This window comes from Hippocampus comes, unplaced genomic scaffold (assembly GCF_001891065.2).
Source record: "Hippocampus comes isolate QL1 unplaced genomic scaffold, H_comes_QL1_v1.1 scaffold155, whole genome shotgun sequence".
In the NCBI taxonomy this organism is placed as follows: Eukaryota; Metazoa; Chordata; class Actinopteri; order Syngnathiformes; family Syngnathidae; genus Hippocampus; species Hippocampus comes.
This window is the reverse complement of record NW_017804967.1, coordinates 2,369,921-2,393,308: the sequence shown is the minus strand read 5'-3', so window position 1 is coordinate 2,393,308 and position 23,388 is coordinate 2,369,921. Positions and strand designations below refer to the sequence as shown.

Genomic DNA, 23,388 nt, shown 5'->3' with positions numbered 1-23,388 from the left:
AAAACCACCCACAAAAGATGGCAAACTGCGGTTGTAAATTATGGGGTATGTCTTCAGAACAAATCATTAACCAATTTAAAAGTGTTGAAAATAGCTTGAGAACAAATCTTTTAATTGGTCAGCCACAAAGGTATAGGCGTGCAGATTTATTAGTCTCATCGATTATTTATTGCATCGCTCATGGCTTTAAGACCTTTGAAAAAAAAGTTTGGGATGGTGACATAAGCTTTTGTGTAATTACTTTTTATCAGCGTGAATGCAGACTTTGACTCAACCATTTTAATCAAAGACCAATAAATTAGATTTTTTTTTATGGTAATAAGTGAGTGATTGAGCACACAAAAAAGTTTTCACACAATGCTATCAATCTAAGCTATAATAACTCCAACAATAGTGTTTTGTTAAGCAAGATGCCATTGTTTCAAATTCCTAAAAAGTATGATCGTGATTTTGGAGACATGAGCACTCCACGCAACGGCCACAAAATATTCTTCATGTGTGTTCACCTTAAGAGAAAAGGGCTGGGCGAGATGAATCCTAACAATTCCTTCAGATTTCCTCCAAAGAAGAGACAACAGCCAGCGATATACAGAGGTCATCTGTAAGACGTGGGAGGGAAATATTTTCGATACAAGTGCATCACAGAGTGTCTTGGAGATGATATAGTGGGGCTTCGCTATTAGAAAGCACATTATGTGGTACCACTAATGAGCAAGAGTGTATGATGATGGAGAAACAGTGACGCAGAGAGTGTGTGCCAATGAGAACTTTGTGAACACATTTGAATGACAGAACCAGATGGTGAGGCAAGAACCTTTTTATGGCAATTAGCTGAAAGTTACACCCACTCTCCAGTGTGGACTAGACATGCAGATAACAGAGGGTAAATAAACATCGACGACATGCAAACCTCACCTAAACAACAAAGTGCCAGCAGGAATGCAAATTAGATTGCGCTTCGGTGATAATTTTGTTTTTCATTTACCCTCCAAACTTGCGACAGAGGCCACAACAACAACAGATAATGCGTATAAAAAAATTTGAGGGTGCTTTGTGTGGTGACGGCCATTTTACCTGCATTTGTGACTCTGGCACAGAATCATAGGAGATGCCCACAGGAACCAGACTGATATCAGGGACAGATCCCTCTTTGATGAGATGCCTGATGTGAGCCAGCCACTGGCACCCTTGACCAGACTCTGCTGACACACCGACACTTAAAGATTGGCCCTCATGTAGCAGCTCACGTACTAACTGTAGAGGGGGGGGAGACAGAGAGAGAGAGAGAGAGAGAGGGAGAGAGAGAGAGAGAGAGAGAGAGAGAGAGAGAGAGAGAGATAAGAGATGGTATAGAAGTAGGTCTGGAAGGTCGTGACAGTCGGGAGCAATTAGCATAAAGTCCCTGCTATGCATTTTAAATTCTACATTAGCTAAATGACAGGTCAAAGCCTTGAGGGGGAGGAAGGAAAAAAAAAAAGCCTAAAAATGTGTTTGCGGCGGCTGAGGAACATCAAGTCAAAATGCTAACTGGATAAGGAGCAGATATAAAAGACCATGGGGACAAACTTCTTAATATTCGAGAATATTAAATTATGATTTTTCAAAAAAACGAAGCGGAGCATACTCAATAAACAATCGCGGTAATTTAACATTGACATCGGGTTTAACCAATAAACAAAAATGCTTTCAAACACGCAGCCAATATGCTTTTTCACATTAATGGTCAAAGAGGGGGGAAAAAAATACACACCGAGTCTCTCATAAAGAACCCGCTAGTTTCAGAGAGATTGTAGTTTTGTGAAGTAATAACTGGCCAAGCGCTTTTATTAAGATATACAGCAATATATTGCTCTTAATATAACCAGTTATGCCTCCAAATGAAACATCTTTGGAGAAATGATACGAAGCCCTAAGAGCTCCCTTCCTACACACGAAAAGGAAGCCGGTGAGAAGGTTTTGAAGACTGAAAAACGAGAACGAAAAAAAAAATTAAGGTATGGCATTACTAGAGGAGTAAAAGCAAAGGGAGACAATTATTTGCAAAAGGAGAGGATAAAGCGGCGCAGATAATGGATGGAATAGTGAGTTTGATGAGGCTGAGTTTGAAGCAGAGTTTAAACGACAGCTTTTAAATTGATTGAGGAGCTGACTGGGTTGGGATAAAAAGAACAGCCCACCCAAAGACAAATTATAAGGCCACGTAGCTATCTTGTGCATACCCAGCAATTTTGTACCATCACCAGCCTGTACATTTTTTTTCCCCCTCCAGCAAAATATATCATGTTTTTCTGATTCATGACCGAGACCTTCATTTTCATTCACTTGTGAACAGGCCGTTTGTATGTTTCAAGACACGTGGCTAATGAGGAACTGTTCCAATTGTCAGGCTTGAATAAATTGTGCAGTGAGGAGGGATTATTTATTTTATTCTATTAGAGGGGTGAGTCAGAGAAAAGGGAGCGCGGAACCTGATTTAACCTCTGACGGATTTGCATATGTGTATGAAGCCTGAGCAGATGACTGCCATTACTGTCACATTCAACCTCATCCTCGAGACAACATGTCAAACTTACAGAGGTCATGACAGGCCTGTACAGATGGTCCATTTCGGCATCCTGCTCCGTCGCTGCAGATGGCGGCAAGAAGATCATGCCGATTTTCTGAAAGATCGACCTAAAGGAGAATCTGCTATGCATCATTTCACACCAACTAAATAACATGCAAGTATCCAGTTACCTGAGTTTTAACTGTCCCCCTTCTTAATCAAGACCCAAGAGGCTAATGAATAATTAAGATTCTGTATACACTAGTGGTGCCTTGGGATAAGAGTGACCCGACTGATCAATTTTTCAAGATACAAGCCGGTGTTAGCTGGTGTTTGACCAATTTTTTTTGTTTTTACGTGCAAGCAAACATTTGAGCTACGAAAGCTAGATGGCGGAAGTGATATTCAATCACCTCACTTCACAACAAGCAGCAGATTGACACCTAGTGAACCATTATTCAAAAAAAGAGGCCTCAAGTTGTTTATTGCCACAACCAGTTGGGAGTTTACTGTCAAGCTTAACATAAAACTAATTAGATTCATTTGATTTCAACTGGGAAAAAAATGACTTGAGAATGTTTTGAGCTATTAGCATGATCACAGAATTAATTCATTGAACTGCTATCGCAAGGCATCACTGTATATGAAATGAACATCAAAGTGAATTTACTTACACAAAAGAATCAATGTGTATGTGTTCTCACATTGCTGTTTTACATCACGAACGTGATGAAAGTGTGGTCTTTTTTTTTTTTGTACCTGAGGAAGGAGTTGTTAACTTGGATCGGACAAATTGCATATGGCACTCTTAGGTTGTTACAGAAGAGCGCCAAAGAAAGGAGAACGCTGTCCAAGATGCTCTGACGCACATACACGTAGACCAGCAGCGATCCCTGTATTATGTAATAGAGGCAAACTTCGCGTAAACAACATGCATCACATTGTCGTTCCATTGTACTTGTAACAATGTTGGGTCTTTCAGGTGTGCAGAGATTAAGGGAGGCTACTGTCGTGATAGAAAACAAGGTGGAAAACATCAGAATGAGGTGTGGAGAGGCTGTAGGTAGACACACTCAATGAGACTTTCAAATTGACTTAATTTTTTTTTTTAAACACAATAATCAACATTCAAGTTATGAGGAAATATGTGCTGTAGTTATGTACAGCAAAAGCAAATACACATCATAGAGCAACCAAAAACAATGTATGATGGAAGATTTAATAAAGGTGGACTACATACAGACTACACAGAGAAATCAAATATAGCTGTATTTTTCTTTTCTGGCAGTTTTAATGAAAAGCCAGGTAAAAACCAACGATGAAAGGACTCGAAAGTCTTTTTTATCCCCATTGGGGTAACCTCATTTTATAATGACCTATTACTCTGCTTATTGTTCTGCTTTTAAGAATCTCTCACACTTTTATACCTACGTTTTATGAGTGAAGGGGTAGCGCTAACTGGAGCGACTAAAGGGGTACAGATTATGCAGCTGGCGCATTAGTGTTGAATCAAATCTCAGTTCAATTAATTTGCTGTCCGTACTTCTGTCTGACAGCTCCTCTGTTGTCGTTCCTAAGAGTGTTAAAATGATTCATTAATTCATTTCATTTGGATTCTTTAATTCATTTTTTATGTCCCTCTTACTGATCTGATAATAGTGATGGCCAAACTACGTTTTTAATCTCTCGTGTCTTTAGCTGGAGACACAAAACAACTCACTTCACTTAGAAAGAATACCTCTCTCTCTCTCTCTCTCTCTCTCACTCTCTCTCATTATTTTATTTGACATGTTTTATTTGAAGTTAATAATTGAGATGAGGGATGACAAATGAAATTGCCAAAAAAGACAAAGTAAAAATATTCCATAGACAAATAGATTATACAACTGAAACCAGAGAGGTGCAAAATAGTCAATTAATCAATTGACAGATTTAACTAATGATATAATTACAACAATGTAGTCTGCCATTACAAGAAAAAGTCAAAAGTCATGGGACGAGTGAGAGAATTTTCTATCACATATTTAGATGCCAGATAAATGTTTTAGAAGATTTTTTTTAAATGAATGAATTGCACTGGGTGAATAGAGAAAACCTCTTTAGCCTCATTAGATGGTCGAGTAGATGGTCAAAACACAGCCTAATTCCAATCACAAGCGTGAGGGAGTTAGTCTAAACATTCGTGGCTCGACACCTAGCATGGTGGAAGCCTTATGCACTTTTAATCATCTGGAAATAATTTGTGTGTGCGTGTGCGTATGATGATTGAGCGCCGGTACCTCTTCTGAGGCTCTGTGCAAAGCCACAAAATGGTTGAGGTTCACTTGAATACTGCCAAAAACAGAGGCAAACATCTTCATCATCACCCAGCCCACACATCTAGGCACGAGCAGAGTGGCGGCAATGCAGACAGACAGAAGAAAGGAGACAAAAATGAAAATTAATGGCTGATGATGACGAGAGTGGGATGACACATGAAAGGCAATAATGGACAAACAAGAAAGGCAGTGAATTCCTGCAAGTTGCCACATACACACGGGAGTGCGAACTGGCAAACTTTTTGAAAGTACATATACTTTCCATTTGAATTTTGAGGCTTTTCAGTTTTACTTCATATCATTTCCCTTAAGACAAAAACAATATTTGCAGTGTACTACAACATTTAGTCATAGTGCAGGATGACATACTGGTAATGCCCAAGGATGAAAAACGTTCAAATGTCATTTAAATTTGGATAGAGGAGAAGCTTGCTTTTCATGCCCAACTTTCCTGCGGGTGACTGCACGCGTTCGCGACGCTGTTCCAAAATTGAGAAAAATAGCATCACAAAACATGCGTTGAATGAGCTGTTCTTAACCCTCAAAATGATTTTGCAGCTCTAATAACAGCACATGCAGAGCAAGAATGCAGCATGTAGGAATTGCATGCTTTTCTTCATTTCTGGGTTTGTGCTTTTGGTGCTGTCCTTGTCATTTCTGTTCAACAGGAGTACCGATCGTCACATGCGTCGATGTGTTTACAGAATATACAGGTAGCTTACTTGCAAAAAGTAGTGTGAATAAGAACCGAACCAAACCGAACAAAACAAGAACAAGAAAAAAAAAGTCCGCTTTTGGTCCGGACCAAACAAGCAGACCAAAGGACTTTTCTGGTTTTAATTAGTGTCCGCAGTTCTCAAACCTTTATTGAATGCTATCCACTTGATCGGTCATTGATATTTATTTCACCATTTTTTTAATATAAAGCTTTAATTATTCACTATAAAATGCTCTTTTAAAAATTATTTTGGGGTTTCTGGAACAGATTAATTTGATTTACATGATTTCCTATGAGAAATATTGCTTTGGATTTTTTTTATGATTCGATTTTAGTCAGACTTTCTGTAATGGATTAACAAAGAAACCAGGGTTCCGCTGTATTTGAATGACTTGCACTGTGCCACCCTCAAATATAAAATGTTATAGTATTCACATGATTCAAAACACACCGTAAAAAAAACGGGGAGATGCAAGTATTAATTATGGGGCAGAATGATGAGATGGGATGGAGCTGCCCTTGGCTGTCACCCCCCTCGGGCGCTTTCGGATTTGCTGCGAGAGCCTCCCTCACCCTGAAACACAATCATAGGGCAGCTCAGTTAAATAAGCTCCAAATAGAGTTCTTTCATCCTAAAACACACCCAGTAGGACGACAGCAACCTTGAGTGAAGGGGTTAGCAATAGGTTCAACTCAATTATATCGACAAAAAGACAACAACAGACAGAAAAGTATGATGTCTGTCCCTTGTTACGCAGTTTCTCTTCATTCACTCCGCAGGTGAGATACTTCCTTCACTTTGTCATTGTTTGTGGGTCTTATCTGCTCGCCTTTAGTCATTTCTCTCCCCAGAACTGTAGGATTCCATTACATTTTCTGCATCTTCCCCTATCATTAATTTACTCTCCTCTCCTCCATCAGCTCTGTCATCTCTGGTACCTGTTACTCTCACAGATCCTCTCCTGCCGGCTGTTAACAGGACTCGGATAGACCTTGCACCCACTCACAAATAGCACACAGCATATCCTCCGCACAAGCCAGCCTCTGTACCTACAACAGAAGGGAAAAAAAAATGTTAAATAAAAAATACACGGGTTAAATAAAATGTCTTGAGACAAATACTTGCATAGGGGGGTCACACTGAAATAAAGACAAGTTCAGACCAACAGAATGAAGTCATAAATAATTTCCCATGCAGGGCAGCAGTAGTCGTTCGTGTGTACGCCTCACAGTTCTGAGGTCAATGTTTCGAATGTCGCCTCCGGCTTTTCATGTGTGTATTTTACATGTTCTCCCGGTGCTTGCGTGGGTCTTCTTCGAGCACTCTGGCTTGCTGCCACATTCCGAAAACATGCGTGTTGGGTTCATTGAAGACTAAATTGCCCACAAGTGTGAATGTTACTATGTGTGTTGGTCGGCAATATGTGTGCCTTGCAATCGACCAATCAGGGATGACAAAAAGAGATCATATAACTCTTGTAAACAATGAACAATGGCAAAGAGGACTGTCAGCGTTTCTTCGGCTCCAATAAACCTTGAGTGCCGGAAGAGACAATCATGATTCTGACTGGTTTTGTGAGGAAGCGGTCATGGCGGGGGGGGGGAAAAAAGGGAGGAAATTCAGTTTTGTGGATGAGGAGCTGCGCGAGTTCACGTGTCTGAGGTATTTCAGGGAGACAAATTTAATGAACTTCAAATTCTGCTGTCGGAACGCACAACTTGTGGGGAACATGAATTTTGCTGATAATACTGGCGATGCTGGGGTAAACATAAACTTACAATTTAGTTTTTTAGCAGTACAACTTGTTGATTGCGTAAATGTGTCAAAACTTTCACAATAAAATATTGCCTCACTTGTTCAACATTAATGTTACCTGGTGTGAGTCTCATTGACACAGAGAATATTGTGAAAGTCAAGCAAGGGGCTTTGTCCAAACTTCTTACGATGGCGTGACTGAAAAAGACAAAAAGAGAAATTTGACCAAGTTATTGGAATAGCATCAGAAAGTACATTTCAAGTGGATTCAAGGTTTTCTGTTGAATGGTTTGATTCTTACGAGACTGTCTGGAGTGCACTGTTGGCAGCACTGACCCACAATTGGTCGGAACTTGCCCAGCACAGGCACCGGAGTCATCTTTAAGGAGCATGACAACTAAGCACAAGAAAAGAGAATTATACAAACACACAACACTAATCATAGCAGACAACATACAATCAGAACAGATGTTTTATGTCATTGACATGAGCAGCGCTCAGATGTCAACTTTCGAAATTCTGGATCAACGTTGCTGTAAAATAATGTATCTTTTACAGCAGAGTGGTAATAGAGAAAAAGAGTAGTGAGACTTAGTCTATGTATAATTTCCTCTGAGCTTTTTTTCATTTTAGTGTAGCTTCAAGTGATAAAATACAGACACAACCAAAAATTACAGAATGACGATGAATATTAATACTGCCTAAGAACAAGGAGTGAATACAACGACACGATGCAGTGTTCGGAATTCAGACAGTTCCAGTTTAGATAAAACAGGCGAATGAATCTCGTGAAATCAATGACTTTGATCAATGATAATGAGCTGAGAAAACAGGACAGTGCACTGAATAAGTGCCTTGCCAAGACAAAACAATGGGAAACTAAGCCCCTCAAAAAGTCCTGTGAGGATCCTACTAAATTTATACTGTAATGATCGAACGCATCTTTATTACTATGTATCCTGAGCATTTGTGGGTTCAATATTGTTGGGCGTTTGATAACAGTCCATCTGGGCTTTAATTTTTCAAATGATTGGTCATTCATTTTTATCGATAACAAAAAGGAAAAGGAGTGCAGAAAAAAAAAACACGGAGAATATGCATCGCCCACACAGGAAGGCCAGAACCAAAATTCAAACTAAAAACCTCAGTGCTGTGAGTCGGCAGCTCCTACCACTATGGCACCGTGCCACCCTGATTTATTTATTGCCCATTGCTTACCAATGGTCAAAAGCCTTGGGTAGTATTTAAAAATAAAGAAAACACAAGACAAATTAAATGGAAAGCACATGCAGCCGCAGCTGTTTTCTTTGAGATTGGCAGGATGAATGCGCAGGGATAAAATGATGTGAAAGAGTCATGCATGCTGTGGACTTACAGCGGGTCTTTTTTGTGGAATCACCAAGTCTGTAGTTATCTTGCCATTCAACTGCTGCACCATGATGAGTCCAATCCAGCCTTCAATGCAGTTATCTGCCAAGGCAAAGATAGGGGTAGAGATGGGCGTTTGTTTGAAAGTATTTTATTGAAACACATTCACAAGAAAGAGAAAAAAACAAACCCCAATGTCAGTGTAACAAAACAATCTTGTCGTCTGGCTCTTGCTAGGCAAGAATTTCATAAGAGCACTCAGCTATCTATTATTTTTTTGCTCATAGATGCAATTTCAACCAACTAGCCAGCACTTCTCCGCCTCCATCATCAGAACTCTTCTTTTCATCCTCGCAGGCGAAGAGAGGCAAGAGTCTAGCTTTCCCTGTGGTTGGTTTGACATTGGTTCAATTTCTAATGAACCAATGACTTGGGGCAATCCTTTGATTTTTGTGCTCGCAATAAAAGACTCTCCCTCAAGAGCAACAAAGAAAGCAGAAATTGTTAATAATAGACTTCATAGCTAATTAGGTTTCATTCCAGCAACAAAAATTCATAAAAGAAATATAATTGCAAAATACACAGCATTCACAGTAATGAAAAGCTCACGTTAAAATCCAACATACAAACCACACAAAACGTACTATTGATGGAAAATGAGAAATATGATAACGACCGTTAAGTTGGAACTTGAACTTAGCAGTAGTGTTGCGCCAAAAGTGGTTCACATCTTTGTCCAGGCTGCTCACTACAATATGGTGAAGATGACGCAAGTTTGACAATAATAATAAAAGAAATGTGGAATGCATGCCACAAAATATTACCGGTATATAGTCTTAGATGTTATCTGTTGACTTACCTGTACAGTGATAAGACAGTTAAGAATATTAAATTGAAATGGTGCCAGATTTTCAAATGTAAAAATGACAGCAATCGACGACTGCCCGTGCAATAACCGACTAATATTCTACAGTGCACATTACACACATTATGGCTTCTCTGTCATCTGTTAATTACTCCCCACCCTTCACCCTTCACTACTGTCAGATTGTTGCTTTTTCGCTGCCATGGAGAGAACAATTAGGGACTTAGAACAGCAGCTCCGCACCATGACAGGACAGTATTTAGCGGTGCTAGCTATCCAGCCATAGCGCGTAGCTTGCGGTTGCGGTCCAAGATAGCATAGTGTAGCACCCATTGCGACAATCATTCCTGGGGTAGTTCCCAAGCACCGTTGTTATTTCATTATCCGTACTGAGATACTTTTTGTGGGTATCAAAGTCAGAATCTTGGTACAGTGGCAACACTATTAGGGCAGGACCATCAATGTGACTGTTCTACTCAGGGATGAGCACAATACTTGATTGGTCAATTCACTGCTGCCTGCATCCCTTTTATTATTTACTGGTTCTTAAGCACACTGTTCCTTTTGAGGAACTGATTGTTGATAAAAAGGAAAAAAAATACCGAGTCAACATGACTACTGAGATGCCTTATGAATCCAAGCTGAAGTGAGAATTTCTCGAAATCAACAAATTTTAGATGACGTCAAAAGCAAGGAACTCTGACGGGATTGCACAAGGACCAAGTACCTTGTTTCGATGCTGAGTCGATGAAAACTCAGACGTGGAACCCCCCAGATTACGAACACAAATGCAGTTTGTTGTTTTCATAACAGATCAAATTAACCGTTGTATTAGGCCACGCTCAGCTTTTTAGCGCAGAGCAACTTCCCGGAGTCTTCACGGAGACTTCAGGGTTGTCTACCGCTGACGAAGCTTCTGTGAGAGAAGTGAAACGTCCTTTTTTGCTTTTTTTTTGTTTTTTTTGTTTTTTTTGTTTTTTTACCCACAGGTACAGATGACGACTGACAGAACCCTTTCTACGTTGTATATGTTTAAAACGTCTGTTGCCAAGTGTCATCCGGATAATTATACGACAAATTTCACGACAGGATCTCTCCTAATAAATCTCTTGGTGGTAATCATCCATCAGTTAGATGACTCTTACAGAGAGATAAAGTCTTCCTGTGAATCTTGTATCTTAGTCTGCTGATCCCACTCTGCCCCATTACTGAGCTAATTGAAACCCGAGTTTTACCACCCCCATGGGGAGATGCTCCATTTCTCCTGGCTCCAGTTCCCACATTCATTATCAACTCCACTGGGAGCAAAGTCCTTGATAAGAGGTTCGCAGAAATCAGTGATGCTTTGCAGGTGCAGGGATTGATGGAGGGCATATGGCAGCAAAACAGCAAGTAAAGGGAATAAAACTCCAAATTACACAGCCATGAATAAGCAAAGCCTCTAATGGGGTTATATAATCCACTTCAGAGGGAAAAACACCAGACCTGTGTAAAACCGCCAACAATTTCCTTCAACAGACTGTCAACCATCTTCATCCGAGTAAAATTTTGGAGCTGAAAACTCAACGTCACACTCCACTAATGTGATCAATTATCCCTCTCCTCAAAAGTCAATCACTCCATCACACTTTTAAAATAAAAACGATGCTGTTGCCCGCTGCTGTCGTGCCAAAACTAAAAATACAAGCTAAGAATACAAACAGCGAGCCATGTAACGATGTTAGGATTGTAGCAATGAAGCAATACAAAATAATCGGGTGCTACACTGCATTATTTACAAGCAGCCCAGAAGGTTTCTACATCAAACCACTGGGGACGGAGGATTGCGCGATGTAGATAACACCACCGGGATATCAATGTGATGGACTTTTATCTATGTTCTGCAAGTGAACCTGGAATCGTAATACTGTTTACATGCACAACTATGCGGTAGATATGTCAACTGTCAAGTTGCACGGCTACAATCACGTATAGAAAATCTATCAGGGGATCAGTAGTTGAGCGGCGTGGGGCACAGCTGCTTTGATTTCTTTACACTAAAGGAATGCTTTATTCTTTTCCTTCCTTAAGCATCAAACTGCTGACGGTACACTTCGATGCCCAAGGTTCAGTCGAGCGAGAAAAGTCTCACATAACACAGGAGCAATGTTCAGTGTCGACAGTTGGTCATGTTGTCAGTCTTCCAATTATTACTTTGATATTTTATATATGTATTTTTTTGCAGTTTCTGCTTTTATTTAAAATTAAGTTACGAAAGTTTTGTTTTTTTCCTCCGGTAGAGAGAGAGAGAGAGAGAGAGAGAGAGAGAGAGAGAGAGAGAGAGAGAGAGAGAGAGAGAAAATACTTACCTTGCCGACAGTTACAGCTGTCACTTCAGCCTTCGCTTACTGGTGTGATGTGTTGAAAAACAGCTGATGAGGTCGAGAAACCTTCAAAATAAAACTGCCAACCTGGCCCAATATCTGTTTTTATCTGCAGCTACAAAGTGTGCGGTAATAGTGTCTCGTGTTTATAATCAAGCTGGTGTGACAATAGAGGTTTTCTTTCTCATTTATTTATATTTTGGTGTCAATGCAGGTGTGTATCTCATTTGTGGTGATTACGGCTGATTGGTGGATGGATATCGGCTCCCTTAATTGTTCCATCCATCGACCATTCCTTCAAGAGCAGATCTGGGATGACAGCGAGAAAAGAAATCCCCATTTCCATCTCCTTGCACCAGCCATGCTAAGGGATATTATTTGTAAAACGTGCTTGCACTTGCAGAATCGGGTAGGAGTGAACGATCACCTTGATTGATTGTTTTCTCCTGTGTATGTTATGAACTCATTTACTGCCAGCCGAGTTTTCCATACTGCCAGCAATTTTAGAATATTTTGACCCATCTTGCAGACTCACAGAATATTGTGTTCTACAATACAGGCACAAAAGAGTAGGTGCTTTTCTTTCATCAGAAAAATTGCTTGTTTCGAGTTTTTTCCGATCACTGCAAGCAATATGCTCGCAAATGAGGCCAACTTTTCAGTGCGTGCTGACGGAAATACAATTCGAACGCGCTCTGCTCCACTCTGACTCTTTGTCAACTCGGAGCATTTTTCAAAAGTGCCTTTTGGTGATTCAGAATGCCACAAAAAAGGAGTTCTGGAGTATGCTCTGGGCATTCCGCGTCCGGCGGTCGAGATGGAAACGCTTTGAGCATGAGCTACTGATTGGTTTATAAAGTAGGATGCGTTCCGAGCTTGGTTTGCCTTGAAGCCGAAAGATCATCATCATCTTCTTCTTCAGTAGCAGCAGCAGTAGGAGAAGATGGAGGAATAGTAGAAGATGGTCTTCCGGCTTCAAGGCAACACCAGTTTTCGTGTTTTGTAAACACATTGTTTTTCAATTCTTAAACAAAAAACAACAAAAAAAAAAAACCAGGAAATTACTTGTTACTACGGAGACAGCGACACTATCCGTTAATGGAGAGGAGGGACGGAGGGACCTATCCACATGTGACTATTTGACACGTGTGAATATATGGAAAACTGTTTGACATTTGTCGGAAAAACACATGTGGGTGTCCGCTGATATACAAACGCACATTCAACAGTTCACATTCAGAGTTTAATCATTATAAATGAGACGTCAAAATAAATGCACACACAACATTAAGAAAATAGTGTAAATGGCGGTTACATTTGTGAATAATTTGAAGACAAATCTCTCCCCATATCGTAATGCGCGCATCTCACTAAGCTGCAAATTTGGGATTTCGTCAAGGTTGAAAGGTTGCGTGCATGTTCGCATACAGTTTTAAATGTCCCAAGCAGTTTCTTTTGTCGCAAGGAAATTTTGAACATGATAACTTTCTCACAAAAATGTTTAATTTGTTGTTGTGACCCTAATTCACCCTGAAGTGTTTCTTTTTCGATCAGATGATAGATTGATCGATTGATGGTAAAGCAATGTATTGGTAAGAAATGATTTTGTGACATAAGGTTTGGTGTCTCGTTGGCCGCTTGGTAACTTCAGTGAAATAGGAACTTCCTTTCATGTCCTGAACACCTCTAGATAGGGCATAACATGAGGAATACATCAAACACTAGTCAGTGACAGGTCTGACACTCATTTGTATTCTAGTAGGCTCTCTGGAAAATATAAGTGGATGAGTGAGAGTAAAACAAAGGACGTAGGGGAGGATAAAATAATTCAAGCAATGAACAAGAGCTTTCCTGACCCACAAACCAGTTGAACATCCACTCCATGATGGCCTCCACCTTGCCACACCATCATGACAGAACATAACAAGCATATTGTCCCGACAAGAGCCACTTAGACAAGTCGACACCAAATAAATTTCCATAAATTGTTTACAGTAAAACTGACATGACTAAAGAACAGCTACTAAAAAGCTTCACTGTGGTAATAAAAGTTCAATCAATAGTCAGCAAGTCTTTACAACCTTGCGGTCTCTGTACTCTCTCCAAGGAGCCCATAATGTGCGCACACACTTAGAATAGAGGTGACAGGCATAAGGTGATTTCAGGAAGAGTAATTACACTACACAATAAAATTCAAAGGACACTTACATAGTTGTTGATTATATGGGGGGTTGCGGTAAAGTGTGTCTGTGTGCTTGCAGCCTTGCGTGTTGTCGTCGGACTTACAGATGACTAATGGGGAGGAAACACGGGCCATCCTTTAATGTCTCTGTCTTCATGGACACAGCCTAATCTCATATTGTAACATGAATAAAATGATTGGCGCCAGGAGATGTCCCCAAGAGAAAAAAAACGGAAGCTCTCTGCCGCCCTGATGGCTGGGTTTGCGAAGTCGGTCATAAATACGGCTCACCACATGCGAGTAGACGGGAATGGACCAATTAGCAAACACATTTGAGTGGCAGTTTACAGATGGTTATTTTCACAGTAAAAGACTCAGAATTCTTGAATTGCTGGAGCAAATGCATGTCTGCTGTGTTATTTATCATTAGTTTGTATTGCGCGTGTTAATCTATTATTTAGAATGTGTCTATTTGCCTCGTTAAGGTGAGGAATCTGTTCTCATGCGAATGGTAACTTTGTATTCAATACTTCACAACTTGTGTCAAGACATCCACTATATGAATGCTAATCTACATGAATGCATTTAGAAGTCGGGGGGGATAGATTGGTCTATTCAATGAACGTTAACAATTTTTAGATTGTGTGGTAATAGTTGATTCATCCTGTCTTAAAGCAATGGAGTCAAAATGGAGTGCACTACTCTGCTGTGACCAGCAGAGGTGCTGTTGATGCACTCTCAACGTGTACATAGTCAATCAAAGAAGTGTTGACAAATGTCCATTCCAAAGTACTACAACACTGAGGTGTCGTGACCACAACATAAACGGTCGTCGGATCAAACAGAGGAAGTCTGAGGTCCAGTGGTTTTGTGTTGGAGAGAGGCAGACTGAGAGTGAGGGTCATTAGGTGAGCTCATTAAAGAGCCTGTGGGCTTGACGAGGGTGAATAGTCTATGAAGACCAACACAACACCCACCCACCCACCTTCTCTGTCTGAATGGACGAATGGTTAAAGAAACAATGGCTAGGAGTGTTTTATAAGCTATATTCCTTTTCAGAAACACCACATTACCTTTGTCTTATTCACATACACATTTATCCAAGTCGAGGAAAAAAAAAAGTGTTACCCAAAAAAAAAAAAAAAACTTCAATTCCAGGGAAATGTGAATAGTCAGTCGAGACAGAAGCACACACATATTCACATAACAGCAGTTGTAACAATAGATGCCATAGCGTAAAATTTCTCATGAACAAACAAATGGATGTGATCAATGACTTTGCCCGTCCTTGGCTTCTACACAAGGTTAACACAGAAGTAAACAATGTGTCCTAGCACAATATGTCTCGTGACATTACACCTTATAAATAATGATAATAATCTGGCTTTAGGTGATTATGTTACGTTAATCATTTACAAATGCACAAGTGGGACATCTGCGATCCAAGAATGTGTGCGCAGATAAGCCGCTGCCTTTTGAGCAATTGCGGTCAACAACACCACCTTGGTTGCAGACAAATCCTATAGTTTGACCTTAACCCTAAAAAGACCGCTGTTCTTCTGGGTAATTGAAAACTGTGATTACCCTCCGAGGTGTAGAAATGCTCCTTATACCCACTAAAAATGGATCTGAGAAAGCACAATGTCAGGCAGCAAAAGATGGTGTGTTAATGAATGATAACATTTTTTTGGCTTCTCATTTTCTTCCTACAATGTTCCTCTTGAGCATCCATGGAGAAAAACATGGAGGTCGAGTAAAGAAGACAAACAAGCCCCCCCACCCCCCATGGAGGCAGGTAAGCGCTCCTCTAATAACAACAAAACCCAGCTTTAGTTTCTTCTGGTTTGATGAATCCCTGACTCTCTCAGGAAAGTCCTAAATCCTGCCGATATTATGCCATAGTCGCTGCAGCGCTACTACAACACCCGTCTCTATTGAGGGTTCATCCACAATATAATGTTAATGAAGCCTGGATTCGAACCCTCGACCTCTGCACTGTGAGACAGACGTGCTCAACAGCCGGAAAACCATATTTGCTGTTGAGAAGCTGAAATTCTGAACATTTGGGCAACTTTAAATTTAAAATATCTAAACGAGTCATTCAAATGATAATCGATTAGTTGTTGATGAATCGCTGTACCTCTAATTTTCAGAAAATAACAAGCAAATTGCATTCTATGACATCACAAAGTTGATTTGAACTCGATTAATGGTTCAGCCTTCATATCAACTGCAAACAAAAGGAGGTGGAACGAGCCACCATGGAGGGAAAGTAGAGCAAACAAAAACAATAGCAATCTGCTATCAGAAGATGAGACAGCTATACAACTGGTAAAGTGAAGCAAGAACTATAGCAAGAGCTAAGCAAGGCTGGTGCAGCGAGGAGGCTCCACCCACCAATTAACAAGGTGAGACTGTTGATAGGGGGGAAAATCATGTCACCAGCAGACAGAAACACAACATGACAGAAAAAAAAAAAAAGTCTTCTCAAACCTGGGACAAGCAATTTTTCCGACAGGGGTGTTCTAATCCGGTTTTGGGTGACTGTTTCATTTACTATTTTCAATGCATGTCCCACTTGCTATTTATGAACTTTGAGCTAACACTCATAACTGAATCTTGAGCTGCACTTTGTTACGTTCTGGTGTCTCACGGTGTCTTTATAAAATAGGTCACCAGCTAAAAGTTACTTTACTCTGCATGATCACAGATCGGCAAGACAAAGCAGACTTTTTCCTCAAAGTCAAAGGAGATCACGTCACATCTACTGCTTATAGGTCAAACATCAAACAAATCTAATTCATGAATAAGCAGCAGGCATGCATATTAAGGAATTAACCCCAAAACCCCACCAAGAAATGTAACATTTAGAAGCTGTCCCTTGGGATGGGGATGATGATTGATCACTAAGCAGTCGGTCAAACGTGAAGGTGTCGGCTGCAAACAGTAGGCGCACTGTTTATAGGCTCTTAACTAGTGGCTTGTATTAAGAAGGACAACATATCAATTTAGCAACAATCCACACAGATTTTTGCTATGGCACAATTCCTTCACAATACAATAATCTACTGTAACTATATAAACACACTACACACACACACACACACACACACACACACACACACACACACACACACACACACACACACACACATCTTTTTAAAATATCTTATAGACAAGTGAAAGTTTGGGAATAATGCGGAGGCAAATCTCTTTTTTGTTTGATTGTTGCTACAAGTTGTTCAATCAGCGGGGCATAGGAGTTTCTCACATCCCTTCAAGTGTTAGGCCATAGTAGTTCACTGTACGTAATTCCTTATTGTGGGGAAATGGTGACTATATTTTGCAATGCGGCAGCAATGGCGAGCTGCTTATCTCTCCACTTGTGAGAACAAAACAAAAAAGGATTTCCTTCTTATTGTGCCCATTTGTTTTTCCCCGGATTTAAATCACTTTTATAATCACATCACACCATCCAAGACAATCCATCCGCTCTGCAATTGCCTTCTGTCTCTTGACGACAAACTCCTCTGTGCCCACTTGTTAGTTTGTTTAATCCATTCATATCATTTTTCCCCCCCTTGTTTCGCTTTTCTTTTCCGCTTACTCCGCTGGCATTTCCTCATTTGATTCACAATAGTTACCCACCACAAGGCAAATCGGACTGTGATTGATCCACTAATCTTCTCTGCTTTCAAAATGCCAAAAGAACACACCATAGCATTAACAATACCAATAAAACTAATGATAGCAATAAAGAACCACACTGCCTTATCAGTGCTATTGGTATAAATAAAGGAAGACATTTATCTTAGATGAATCTCATCTCCTTTTCTCCCTCACACAAATATGCTGTCCTTATGGCAATATCCCTGAAGATCACGCAAAATTGCCTGCAATAGACTCCAAATCAAATTTGTCCGAATAATAGCAGCTCGCCGGCACCAGCAGGATTTCCAGGATCTTCGGGCTATCTGGAAAAAAGCTGACGGATCAGAAAACCCTGGAATGGAACACATTTTACAGAAATGTGCTACAATCTTCATATGTCAGCACATTTTCCTCATTAAGTCTTCATCAATGGAATTCAGGGCAAGATAGAGGTAATCCTCACCGATCAATTTCCCTGATTAGTTGATTAAATCGCTAAACTATTGATGTTAATACCAAAGGCTTTACGAGAAATATATAAACGCACAATGTCTTTCTGTGGGAAGGTTCAATCAGTAGTGCAACCACACCACAGGACAGGAACCTGTGTTCATTTAATTAAATTGGTGAAAAAAAAACCAATCATTATTTCAAGTATATTATAGTTTAGAATAAAACTCTATGAAGCAAAATATGCAGCTGACTGCATGTAATTAATATGTCAAATTTCTTATGCCGCCACCAGGTGTCACACCGAACAACAAGAACACAGAAGTGAATCATAACCGGTGTTAATTTCATTCACGAAAAAATGTTCAGCATTCAATTCGTCACAAATATATTTTTTCCAGATTTCTTTTCCTGCTTCAATCACACGCCCGGGAAGAAAGCAGATAAAGATTTGATGGCAAAAGTGCGAGATAATATCCATAGCTGGTAGAAAGCGACGAGAAGATTTGTGGGCCATTTTACCTTCCATGCTGAAGAAAAAACAAACTTAAGTGTAAAGAATGTGGAACGAACGGTCCTGCGTGAGAAGAACACGAAAGATTTTTAGAGACATCCACAGAATGTACATCCTGAAATGTTCTGCATGGTATATAATGCTGCTAACGTGGCTAACGTGAGAATCACTATCGGCCTCACTAGGGGAAAGCGTAAGAGAGCACAAGTCTCATGAGCACAAAGTGCTTTCCTTAAAATGAACCCAAGTAAATAAATGTTCGCCTTCTGCGGTTAGGTTACCAGCATTGTCGTAGCAAGAACTGCGCACTGCACTTTATTTAGATTAACGTTCAAAACACAGTTGCATTCATTGTGATTAATCTCGGGCAATTCTGCCCTTTTTTAAAAATGAGTTTAAAGTTTAAAGACACAGTTGTGTTAAATCGTATGTCTTGCATGTTAAACCCCAGTTACAAGTTGGTGTTATACTTTTCTGTATAAAAGTTTTTTTATGCATGCTGAAGGAAAAGGTCAACTATATTAATTTTTAATTAGGTTGACTGAAATTGCTCTGTTTTCGTCAACGACAATTGCACTAACACTAAAATACAATCAGCTAAATTATGACTAAAACTTTCATTAATTTTAGTCTAAAGACTATCATGAAAAATAAATAAAAATGTCAAAATGAACACTGATCACAACAGTCATTTGAACAGTTGGTGTGGACACTTTTTATATCCACTGTATTTCACTGAAAGTGAGCCTAGACAAGGACTTGGGGGGGAAAAAAAAAGCTCGGTTAATTCTAAAGCAAAGCATCTCCTATGGCTGACACGTCCCATTAAAAGCATTTCAATTGGGCACAACGAGTCGCCTTCATCAGAGGGAATGCAAATGTGTTTGTAGGGTGACTGGATGGTTGACTAGTCTTTTGACTGGAGTTTTAATTAATTAATATCCCGCTGGGGGTGTTTAATGAAAATCTTTTGAACAAGAACATGTATCATGTTATTTGACACCTAATGCATGCACACGTAGAGTTTCCCTTTGTTAACACCATAAAACTACAGCGCAGAATGGCAGCCAGAGCTTTGAAAGGAAATTTTGCAAAATGGAGACAACTTCTAACTGGACTTGACAAAGCTGAAAGAAACTGTTTTCAAATGTGCAGGCTGTGAAATCTAATTCAAGGCTTGTCTGATCAAATCGGTGTCCAACTTGTGACAAATTCAACTTGGAGAATGCTGGCCTTCTTGCATGATGTTGCTAAACAACCAATGTAGCATGTTGAATAATGTAATATTTCTAGCTCACATCTTCATTCAATGCCAGATCAATGAAGTCATGGAAGTAATATATCGACTGGACTATGTCGGTATTCTTGAGAATATTCTTCAAGAGTATCAAAACAAGATATAGTGTCTAGTGGGTCTCGGAGGATTTCCGTCTTTTTGTTCATTTGCCCTCCTGCCCCACCCCTAGATTTAATTCACTTTCAATCAGAGACACATCACACTATCCAAGGAAATCCATCCTCTGTGCACTAGACTTTTGCTTCTCAACTAAAAACCATCTGTCTCCATTGCAACAGGGGTGTCAAACTCATTTCACGTTGTGGGCCACATACGGCCTCGGTAGATGTCAAGTGGGCCGGACCATTAAAATTATACCATACTCAGCTATAAATATCCAAAGTAATATGTATTTCCTTTGTTTTGGTCTAAAGAAGCAAAACAACATTAGGAATATGTTGAAATGTATTGAACAGGATTGGCAGGATTTATTTAGCACATTGTCAAAAATCTAATGGATGGGACCAACCTGTAAAACATCACCATGAATCTGGGATTTGTCTTTAGTCCATGTGATCGGTCATAAATCCTTGTATTGTGACCACAACCCAAGTTCCGAGTCATGTATTTCTAGTTTGGGCACGCGTGGGTTTTCTGCACAGGAGCCGGGGGAGCGTCGCAGGGGATATAGCATCAAACAGCCGCCTGTGGCATTCTGAGTGAGTGAGGTCTGTGCTGCAGTGTGCATTCAAGATATTAATTATGAATCCGTTTCTTTTATCATTAGAGATATAGTTTCTCCATCAGCCCACAGGGCTATGACCTTGTTATGGACATATAACACAAACACAAACATGACTTACTGATGCAAAAACCCAAACTCCTTTTGGACCATAATGGTCAATATGGGCATTACAAATAAATGTAATCATCCTAGGCTCTCAGTGACAAACTGTGTACCGCAGGTGCACAAACTTTTTTTAGCATATAAGGTTACATATATAAGATTATTCCAAGTCAAAATCTACCTCCTACTTTGAAAATGTAAAGCATATTTATTCATACATTGAGTAGCAATATACAGTATGTTGGTGTACCTTGCATTACTGCATGATTTAGACCATAATGCACTTTGTACATTTGTTGTCATTACACGACTCTGATGACTTGCACTGAATGGAAACAGCCAGTAGCTGCTGATAGCGGGCCTCAAGCACACTTCCAAAAAATCATTAGTCATGGTGGAATGGAATTTGGACTTGATAATATTCATGGGGTAGAAAGGCTGACTCACAAAAGTAAGTGGAGCCGAATAATGCAGTCAAGGAGGTAGTACATTTGCTCATGTTTGGATAATTTTCCGATGTGAGTAAGTAAAGACCTGTCCATGAGACCTGGACTCCAAATGAAAGTCAACTTGTTGTGCCAAAATCTCATCCCCTGCTCGAGAAATTCAGGTGAAATAGTGTTTTTTTTGTTGTTTTTTTTTTTTTTTTTAAATGGGAGTGAATCAACCTCAGCACCTTCCCAAAAAAGGACACCACACAAATGGCTGGCCACAGTGAAAACAAGTCTTTCAACGTGTTTGTCAAATACTGACAGACAGTTCTACAGTAAATCTGTAGCACACCCCTTCCCTTGCTCCTCTGACGCATAGTTTTGGAAATTTGACCCTCCTTCTCCAAAAAAGAAATGACTGACGGCCTAAAGCCAAAATAAATAAATAAATATTCCTTCACTGGATCATTTTTGCAGTTTGCCCCCCCCCCACACCCCCCAAAAAAGTGAGAGCTCCCTGGTTCCTCCTATAGCGATGTGTGTCAGCATACTGTAAGAGGCACCTATAGATAGCAGTACCACCTCAGCGGACCTTTGACTGCACCAAGTCGAGTAAAAGAACAATAGTACGACTGCAGGCATCTTCAAAATAAGCGTCTATCTGAAGCAAGCATAAAAGTTCAAGTTTATGCTCGATTATTAAGCACAAGAAAGAATTCTGAGCGATACAGACGCTTTCATGCCCTCCGTTGAAGCAGTTCTTGTGGTTTTATTTCCGAGTGCTAAGATGGAAACTGTAGTCGTATCTGCTTATTTGTAATATGGCGTACCATAACAGAAATGTGTTGCAGTAATGATTCACTTACATGGTCAAAAGGACACGCTTGACATTTCCTGACTGGTATTGGCAGGGTTCCAGATCAGATAATGAGATTGGCATGTCAACATGTTAAATCGTTGTTCATATTCAATTGACATTGCTGCCAAATATGCGATCAAATCAAGATGGCATTTCCTTTGACTGCCGATCATGCAGAGCAAACGACATGATTTGGACGTCTTTTAAGTCGTCCTCTGATTCTTCACAGAAACACAGGGTAGAACATCATTAAAGTGCTCAGTTTCAAAATTGTTAACAGTGCCAGCTGAGGATATTTTAAATCGGTTGAAAATGATTTGATTTGTTTCGATTGAATGAAATTGATGTCACACGAGGAGTTCACATCAGTTGGAGTGCGCAGTCGCGACAGTCGTTCTTTGTTTCAAATGACACACTGGCTGCTGTAAAAAGCAATGCAAAGCTGTGCAAAAGCTTTATTTAACGAGTGGCTGAATTGTGCATTCGTAACGGTACGAGAGGATTAGATTGAGTCGATGACAAGAAAAGCACCACATTGAGGGAACTCAACGGAACGTTAGGCATGTACATCCTGGATTAAGTCATCTTATTATCAACACTATCTGTTGGATTGTAGTCAATTTGTTATTGAATATAATTCCTCTCTTTTCCACGCTGGAATAAGAAAAACAAAATGAGAAAGAATAGACCTGGTTCTATTTATGTCAATATTTGTGGTTGGGAAAACTACAAACAAGTATCTTTGTGTTTTCTTTCTCACAACGTGCACCATTCTACCAAAAACCCACTTTGACCTGCTCCATTAATCAGTTACTTTTAATTAAAGTTCGATTGAAAGTTGATTTTTCAAAGATCCAAGTAATTTTCCTTTCCTCAAAATTCAAGAACATGTTGCAGAGTGAAAATGCAAGAAGAAGCTTGAATTTCACTTCATATTTGCAAAGTCATTTTGTACTTGACAGAAAGTAGAGAGTGTTCAACATGCGGTGATGAATGAGCACGAGCCTATGATGAGAGATTTGAGTAGTTGCATGAATAGTGAGGTTTGAAATTACTTAATCGTTTTAGTAATCGTGATTTCAATCTCAATCAAAATAATAGTGATGATTATTTTTCCGTCATCGTCCGGCCATTCTACTGATTGCGTTTAATAAAAAGTTAACACATTTACAGACATCTAATGGGCAGAATGTGTCTTCAAATGACAACTACAGCCTCATGTGTCTGGCTCTCTGTTATCGTTGA

The 23,388-nt window shown here is 39.8% G+C and overlaps 1 protein-coding gene across 4 annotated transcripts in view; it reads right to left on the bottom strand.

The window, feature by feature from the left end:
* gpat2 (glycerol-3-phosphate acyltransferase 2, mitochondrial) overlaps window positions 1-23,388 on the bottom strand; it is a 63,752-nt gene that overhangs the window by 17,404 nt on the left and 22,960 nt on the right. For 3 of the 4 annotated variants that reach the window (XM_019887921.1, XM_019887949.1, XM_019887931.1), the window contains exons 3-12: window positions 8,713-8,807; window positions 7,639-7,734; window positions 7,456-7,535; window positions 6,521-6,631; window positions 6,033-6,155; window positions 4,825-4,924; window positions 3,305-3,438; window positions 2,574-2,673; window positions 1,075-1,254; window positions 507-599 (exon numbers count right to left, since the gene is read on the bottom strand). In XM_019887921.1, the coding sequence (XP_019743480.1) occupies window positions 507-599; window positions 1,075-1,254; window positions 2,574-2,673; window positions 3,305-3,438; window positions 4,825-4,924; window positions 6,033-6,155; window positions 6,521-6,631; window positions 7,456-7,535; window positions 7,639-7,734; window positions 8,713-8,775 (1,080 nt within the window). In that variant the 5' untranslated portion in view covers window positions 8,776-8,807. Of the gene's footprint in view, window positions 1-506; window positions 600-1,074; window positions 1,255-2,573; window positions 2,674-3,304; window positions 3,439-4,824; window positions 4,925-6,032; window positions 6,156-6,520; window positions 6,632-7,455; window positions 7,536-7,638; window positions 7,735-8,712; window positions 8,808-11,918; window positions 11,982-23,388 lie in introns of those variants that run through there. The other variant, XM_019887941.1, reaches the window with a different exon arrangement.